This window comes from Homalodisca vitripennis, chromosome 1 (genome assembly GCF_021130785.1).
Source record: "Homalodisca vitripennis isolate AUS2020 chromosome 1, UT_GWSS_2.1, whole genome shotgun sequence".
NCBI lineage: Eukaryota > Metazoa > Arthropoda > Insecta > Hemiptera > Cicadellidae > Homalodisca > Homalodisca vitripennis.
Window position 1 is genome coordinate 61,264,706 of NC_060207.1, and position 9,268 is coordinate 61,273,973.

General features: G+C 31.0%; 1 protein-coding gene across 1 annotated transcript in view; it reads right to left on the reverse strand.

Moving 5' to 3' along the window:
- LOC124362806 (CCR4-NOT transcription complex subunit 1) overlaps positions 1–6,849 on the reverse strand; it is a 150,465-nt gene extending 143,616 nt beyond the window's left edge. The window contains 1 exon segment of the mRNA XM_046817626.1: positions 6,479–6,849. Within this exon segment, the coding sequence (XP_046673582.1) occupies positions 6,479–6,580 (102 nt within the window). The 5' untranslated portion in view covers positions 6,581–6,849.
- Positions 6,850–9,268: the final 2,419 nt, after the last annotated feature.

Here is a 9,268-nt window from a genome sequence, read left to right on the forward strand (position 1 = left end):
ATCCTCTGGGATATGTTTTACGTAAAAATAAAACATACCTACATATGTAGCCTATAAATATTGAATTAAATTGTGATATTATTTCCCAATTATTATTATTGGTACATAAACTCATCCACACTATAAAAAGCATTTACCAACAAAAACTCTTTTAATTTCGATTTGAGTTGTTTCACATGACATGTGTTTTGTAATTCATTAGGTAATTTACTGTACAAACAAATGCCTGCATGTTCAGGAAGATTTTTTAAACAAATTTAACCGGTGTTGATGAGGACGGTATTTAGATTTGTTTCTTGTATTGTAATTGTGAGTATCATTACCCATAATCAACACACATCTGAACAGGCAACATTTTATCGTTTCTAAAATATATATACAAGGTAGAAACATTAATTCTAACTCCTTAAAAGCATTAATGTAATGTTTCTATTAATATTAATGTATACATGTGCAGTAGATATAAAAGAAATGTCATACTGAAATTCTGAAAAGTTTTTATTGAAAGAAAAATACAGTATCAGGTAATAACATTTGGTTTAAAATATCGCATTAGAGGCAATACGGTACAAGACAATTCAGTTAGCTCATTGCAATTGCTGAGTTTGATAATTAACAATGTCCATTGCCGTCTGCAAAGGCGCTAAATGCAGATTAGATCCATGATTTTGTACAGACTTCAAAAAACCACTTATACTTGAGTTTTGTTGAAAATGAGAATACAACTGTAATTTATTTTTAGCAACCGCTTCAAAAATCTTACCCATCGTATTTATAAGAGAAACAGGTCTATACGAAGATACTTCATACCCATCACCAGCCTTAAAAATAGGCACAACACACGCAATCTTAAATTTATCAGGAAATATTCCTTGCTCAAGCGACTTATTAAAGATATTACTCATTATAGGAGCAAATATGTTTAAATTTCTCTTTATTGTAATTATACTGATACCATCAGTTCCGCAACTACGCTTGTCCTGCAAATTACAAATCACTTTAAGAATTTCATAATAATTTATCTTTATTTCATTCAAAAACACTTCATATTCTTGATTGTCCTCGAAAAACAAATCACTTCCAAATGATTCAGTTCTTAATTTAGCTACCAAACTACCAAAATAATTATTGAATTCATTCGCCACCACATACTCATTACCTTCCACCAAACATTCTTTACCATTCATCCTAATGCTACTCAATGACGATTTTTTATTCTTTACAATTTTCTTTATTACCCCCCAGTATTTTTTTGAATCCCCATTACAACTGTCTTATCAAATGAGAATAAAAGGTCCTTTTTGCATATTTTAGTTCTCTATTTACCCTTCCAGATAAGCGTTTGTATTGCATTTTAATATTCAAATCATTTCAGTGTGAAGCAAAACACAGATCATGCGCATGCACTCTATTGCCTGCGACGGCTGTCGCGAGGCATACAATTTCCACTAGCAGTCTGACACTGTTTCGAGTGACTCGCGACGTCACGAGGCGCCTCTCGTCATGCGTTCCCTAGCTGTGCGCCGGCCCATTGAAATGCAAGTAGAAGTAGGTGTCCGACAAATTTGTGGAGTCAAAATGACTCGCGACGCTTGTCTCAGACAGAATGCTCCTCCTGTGTGTGCCCAGCCTAAACCAGGTGGTTTGTTTCAGGGCCAACATAAATAACTAAGGTACCAGCTATATTGAATATAACTCACCACAAGCCAAATTTAAAAACTACTTCAAATGTTTATAAAAGTATTGAGTGATTATATATTAACCACTTTATATATGTGTACAATAATTTTCACTGGAGGCACATTATGTGCCACTTGGTATGTAACAATTGCAAAACTAGGCTACGGTACATGTTCATTCTATAGAACTGACATACTGTATACCTCTTCCCTGCAACTCTATACAGCATAAAACTGAATAACTCTCAGTCTGATTTTGTGGCACCTGCCGCAGTCAACCTATCTAACTACTGTACAATACCTTTCCAGCTATGTAAACATCTTCCCTGGGGCTCTATACTGAGTGAACCCGACTAATCTGTAACTGATTCTGTGCCATAGAGCGTTAGTTACAGTCCACAAGGAAATCACTTCTCATACATTTAGATTAGAATTATTTATAAAACAGTAATAGAAAAATCGATATTGAAGCAATTGGTCAACTATAATGAAAATGTACAATTATTTAGAGGTAAAAGAAGTCAGTGGCACACATTTGTGTCACTGGTCTGTAAAGTAAAAACATGCAAATTAGGTAGCACACATACCACCTGGACTGAATTGAAACAAAATTTTTTTTAGAGTGGGACGAAATGTTCATGTTTTAATCAATTTAATGTTATCGTTACACAGTTCACTAGGTAAATAAGACCTATTTTTTTATATACTTCTTTAAATTGATTTTAACCCTGAGACTGGAATATCGATCTGAATCGATTCCGTAGTCTGTTTTGACAATTCATATATACATAAGGCACCACTATTTATAATTTCAAACAGAAGAATTGGTGTTTCAATAGTGAAATTTGTTTTTCTGTTTTGGCAACAGTGATGCCACAGTGACGTTATAAACTTGCCAGAACAATTGTCTAGCCATTTTGAGCCAGGTGTCTGTCTATTAAATGGTCTTTAAATTAAGTCGCAAAAGGTATTTGTTTTGCGCTTTTAAATTGATATGTAGTATTTTTTTATAGTAAATTCATGGTTTTATATATGATATATTGTAATTATTAAGCCTAGGTAAATCTAGGCTATTGTGCAGTGAGCGTTTTACCCTCCAAGCTTCTATCATCAATATTTTTGACGACTAGGACTTTCACTAAACGTCATCATCAAACATTTTGATAATAAACATTCACGTCTTTAAACTTATTTGGCCGACGCTAATACAGATCAAACTGCATTATAACCTATAACGTTCAAAAGCCCATGAGTTTTTCTTTATGTTTAGTGGTCTTTCGATTTCTCATAATCTGTACCAAACATTAGTGTACATCATTTTCATCAGCTGTTGTTTCCCGTACAGTGTGTTTGCATTATATGTTGTTGCTCAGATACGAACGTGAGAATTTCACTTTTAGCCTGTTTTGTCCTTGTTTTCGTTTCAATTCGTTGTTATGTAATTACGTTGTAATTTTTGTTGTATTGTAATTGTTAGAAATGATATTATAGTAAGTAAATATTGTTAAAGTTTTTCTTAAAAGATAACTGCTATTTTGACTTTTGTCAATATACGTAAATTTATGAATTACTAAAAATTTGGTACTTTGGGATTTATACCGACCACACCCAGACATGAATCGTTATTTAACATTTTGCTTCTACTGATTACTAGATTAGCGTAGAAGACTATTTCGTCAGTATAAAACAGGAATTGTCTTATCGCAAACCCCTCCCCATCCTCAGACAGAGGTCAAAGTCGAGCGTCTAGTAGATAACGTGATTGCAGAGCCTCGCCGCCCGTTCAGCTGGTGCATCGCTTTGTTGTACTTTCGTGTTTTACCTCTACATTTCTCCAAACACAAAAATTTAACAAAAACAAACATTTACCAAACTAAAACTCTTTATTAAAAAAACACTCAAAACTTGTTTTTATTCTTGATCACATTCCGCCACCCAAAATGCGAGTGCCTCCGGCCATCAGCGCGGGCTTCGACAGCACCTTCGGTGCTGCCCCGCGCTGATGTCGACGAAAGAAAAACATCCCTCGAGATAGTACCTATCAGTAAAATATCAAATTCTAGAGGGGCTAATCAGAAATATAAATTGAATTGAAATGGAAAGGCAATTATGTACCGTGCAAATCACGTGATGACGCGCGGCCTGCCGTAATCAGGATTCTCGAGAAAGATAAGATAACAGCGACAACAATACCGATCACAATACCTGGAAATGCTTGTAAGTTTGTAATTTTGTAATTGAAGAGTTGTTTTTTCGTTCTATCATGTTTGTTTCTATAAATTTCTATTTTTGTGTTCTTCATACTGGTGTGGTCGGTATAATCCCAAAGTACCAAAAATTTACAGCAATGTATATTTCTGTGTTCATGGCAAAATTTGCTACAAGTAGGCTATTCTAAATGTTATATTGATATAGTAATGTTACATTTAGTAAATGTTATATTTAGTATATAGTATAAAAAGTAAGAACATTGTTATATAAATATGTTATATAACTACCGCAAGTATCAAAATATTTAAAATGTACACTTATTCATTAAATTTTTTTTAATATGTAATAATGTAAACAGTTCAAGATTATGCATTTCTGTCTTCAGGGCAAAATTTTCTACAAGCTTTGAATTTTGTGAATATTTCAAATACATGTGCATACTTTATTGCAAATTTGTTTTTACTTTATATTAAATTTTTTTAAATTTCTAAACCAAGAAATTGTTTTGGGCAGACTTTAATAAGTGGCCTACACTCGTTATTCAATTGCTAAGTTATCAAATGGTTCAATTGTTTTTATACTTAGGACAATTCGATATTAGAATTTATTTCACTTAGCATATGATTTTAGCTTATTAGTTATAGTAATTGGCGATGATTATGAGGAAAATATGTACGATATTTCTCACAAGTGATGAGATTTGTTTAAGTTGTTTCAACATGTGGGTTTAGATTCTGGCAACACATGGGGAGAATTCTTTCCTCCATTTCACAAAAACTGTTATTTATTGGTATCAAGCTGGGCAAGTTATAAATATTGTAAGGTTTCTTTGATATCTAAGTCTAGGCCATAGTTGGTTTTGTTGTTTTGTAACGTTAATTGTAACATTTGTTTTAAACATTTTTATGTATGAGATTCTTCTTGTTATGGTAATTTATTATAACTCTTATTGCGTACGATTTTTAAATTGGATACTATATCGAATTGTTTGATAATATAGCAATTGAATAACGAGTGTAGGCCGCTTGTTTAAGTCTCCCATTGTTTTTTCTAACTTCATAGTTACACAGTCTGATAGCACGGTTCTTTGCAAAATTGATGGTATATAACACTTTATATTTAAAATAGTATTTCGATTTATTATAAATTCTACAAGGACAGTCTGCAAAATCTCACAAAACGGGTAGGCCTATGCATTTAACAAAATATGATGGGACGCTTGGAGAGTTAAAAGCTACAATATTAATGATATATCATGGGTATGGGTATTTATTAAGTTGATTCATAGCTTGTTATAGCTTTGTTTTAGGCTCCACTTCAATAATGTCCCGAAACTTTCCTCATTTTTGACATTAGAGAACTTGTTGACCTGCCAGACTCTTGACAGTGATACCAAAGTTTCCTTTTATGCTTTCTGGAAACCTAAAGTAAGGCATTACTTCAACAGAAGTTCAAAATTAGTATGTATTTATTGTAAAATTAATATAATCAGTAAAATATTTCCATAGCAAAATTTACATAAAAAGAAACTTTTGATTTTTCTAAACCTGTCATTCTCAATACCACTTTTACGCCTAAGCACCTAAGAGCTTACACTTTCAGGTTACCAAGTATTATTCATTTATTTATTATTTTATAGTTCACACAATTCTCTGGTATATTTTGGAAACATTTTGTGTAAAAATATACATAGTAAAAAATTTAGCCTATTTGTGGTTTTTACAATATAGGACTACTTAATTTTTTCAACAGATAGAAATAAGTTTAGGCTATAAATTTCCTAAATCTAGATAAAGTGAAGATTAAATTGGCTATTTTAGATTCCAATATTTATTATGTTATCGCACTGTGCCAGGTGCAGTCCCACATAAAAAATGTTTAATGTATAATAATCATATTTTTTTTATACTGTTTATGCATATAGCATAGTTATCTCCACAATTTCCTGAAAAAATAATGTATTACACATATAGGTTTAGAGTAAAAACGTATTTTTTGCAAATTTGTTCAAATATATCCTAGGTACAAAACCATAAAAACTCCCAGTATCTGAGGAGAAAATTACCAGCTTCAGGGTTAAATGAAACAGCCTAAAAACCCTCTATCATCAATAAAGATAACAGTAAATTCAAAAGTTATGGAACACTTAACAAACTATACAAATGGATTTTTTTAAATAAAAAAATAAAATGATGTCTGTGAAATGCCCTCTGGACACTCTCATGTTATGAAATAGGACCAAACCAAACTACATGTTTAAGGTGATTTTAATATCTTCCCTTCCTAGTCCCTAATTTATTAAAGTTGTTGGTACTGGATTAAAATCAGGTTTTACTGCTATTAAAATGGTTCAATGCTAAAATGTGGTGCTCACAAATGATTACAAGGTTTTACAGGCTACATCATTATTAAACCCAATAATTACCACAAGTTCATGAACAAAATAAGTTCAATAAATTTCGTAAACTTGCACGAATATCAAAAAGGCCTAGGCCTAGATTAACTTTTCAAACAGATCAAAGTTAGGCTACTAAATTGGACTTGATTGGGGAGGCCAGTTTTAAATCCATTACTGAACTTCTACTCACTTGCGATATTTCCTGTGTGCTTGATTTGTAATTTTTCTTTGACAAATTCGCAACCAAATAACTTATTTGTGACAAAGTAAATGACAACGAGTCCAGGTTCATAGTTCCATGAATACGGCCTCGAAAGCTTCAAACTTGTTTGAAGCTTTCTTCGGTATCCACGAAATGCTTCCTTGGCAAAACTGGATTGTGAAGGCGAAAACACTACATGAACAAGAGTTTAAGTCCAACATCGGGATGACTTAATAATCACTAGTTTCAAAGAAACATCTTTTTTACCATTACAATAACAAAATTAAAACAGCTTTCAATAACAAGTACACATCTCAATCTAACTTCATTTCACTTTCAATACACTTCGTCACTTCTTCTTTTTCTAGGTCAATCACCACTGGCAAGCCAACAAAACTAACAGACTAACGAATATATAAACCTGTATAATTTGAAAGCGATACCGTCCATTGCTATAAATATTAACAATGAATAGAATATTCATTAGTATAAAGTTTATAACTATAAAAAAAGTAAAACTTTTGCATAATCCAGAATCGAACAATAATATTATTATTTATAAAAAAAGAAACACCATAAGAATTCATTATACAGACGATTTTCCCAGATTGTTATTGTAATTTCACTGTTATTTTACACTTATGTTTACACGAAAAATATATCCAACTATTGTTAAAAATACAACATAACGAAACTGACATTTTCGTTTTAATTACATTTTTTGAGCATTTATGTGGCATAACAGCTATTAGTAAAGTTATATTTTCCATAAAATTACACTAATGTCATCAAATATTGAAAATTTATATATACATATATTGTTTAAACTAAATTCTAAATATTGTTTGCGATTATATATAAGTATAAAATAATACGTTAGTCGTGGACCACTTTAGGAGAACAGAAAATCAATGTAAAAACTTTTTCTAATGCGCCATAAATAAATCTACAAAAAGAAACAGAAAATCTCTATTTGACTGTCTAAATAAGTAGAAAACGTCAACTATCTGGAACATAGAAATAGCACAATAAACAAAGCTATGGAAACATACAGAAAAACAAGTTAATGTTAAATCTGTTATAAATTAATATTAAATCTGCTAAAAACAAATTTAAAATGTGTTAAAAATGAATATCAAATCTGTTTGAGAATCAATGAAAACCCCATTAAAAACGTTTTGAAATCTGTTTGATACAATGTTAAATCTGTTGGGAATGTTGTCAAATCTGTTTGGAATCAATGTAAAATATGTTGAGAATTTATCGATATAAACTAAAGAAAATTATGTCGAAATTGTATTTTTATTTCATGTAGATGTTTTGAAACCAGACTTACCCTAATAATATTACAGCAGTTTACAAAAAAATGGGTGTAATATAATAAATACAGTATAATATAATAACAACGTAATAAATATAATATAATAACAATGTAATAAATATAATATAATAGTAATAAACATTAACCCACATAGAAAACAAAACAACCCAGCGAGCACACTATGGAGAACGTTGACTTACAGATCTGATGACAACAATGGCTTAATCTTTTTTGAAAACATAAGCTGTCATGGTGAATATCAATGTCGGACCCAACCCAGAGTATTATAAGACCTCATCATCCTTAACAGAGGAAAGAATGTACGGGTCGCAGTGTGTTAATATGGCAAATTAAACAAACATTTATTTCTACTGTTGAAGTTGGGCGCACGATACCCTACCCCGGACCAGGCCCCAGAGACTCCCCGGCTCAAAAATTTCCAACAACTCATTGTATGGCACTAAATAAGTATAAAAATGAGAGCATTTATAATATAAATATCTCAAAAATCTTTTTTGAACTTGTTCAATCATTCCTTCATGGATTAAATGCATCGGATTCCACACAGTGACAGCGTTCTGTAGTTGATATCTCTAAAGATGTGTACAATATGATAAAAGACCTGATATTTTTAAAATTTATCCCCTGTCTCATTATAAACCGCAGCATATGACTACCTGAATTGGCACAATTTTCTAAGTGGTTGGCAAATGATAAACCACTACTAACTACAACATCTACATTTTTTGTACTAGAACTCCCTGATTATACTAGACAATTGGAAGACAAATAACCTTTATAATAGACAAAATATTTTCGATTTATTAAAAGGTATGAAAAAACATAATTATATTATTCGACAAACCATAAAAATGCAACGTTTTTAATAAAATCAAATTATTTACCTTGTCAAAGCCATAGCCAGATTAAGATATGTTTCATCAGTCTGAACCGATGAGTCCAACTTAAAGAGACATAGTTTTTAAAATTTAATAAGTTAGTGTTAATAGAGCGGCCAGGCAACCAGAACTTATTATTCTGAATTAAAATATTGATTTGTTTTATACTAAATAAGAAGATAAATCTTATTATGTTTTTATAACAGACAAATAAATTTGTATTCCCTCTATTATGCAAACTCCATTATAAAAATATTTTGTAGGGGATGTTTAAGTAATTCTATAAAACAAGGAATTCAGGAGATCATTCTTAAATATGCAAAAAGTTATGAACTCGCAAACCAATTCTGACCATTTATAGGTCAGGCAACTAAACTTGTTAACAAGAAAAAGAATTTTTCTCATCCTTATGTATTTGATATATTTTAAAAGTATTTTAGAAAATATTACTGGTAAGCTGGTACTAAAAATCAACAACTACAAAAATTAAAAACTATATATTTTTCTCGTTTAAATTTTATTTAGCTTCATATGTAACAAATCGTATGTTGAAACAGA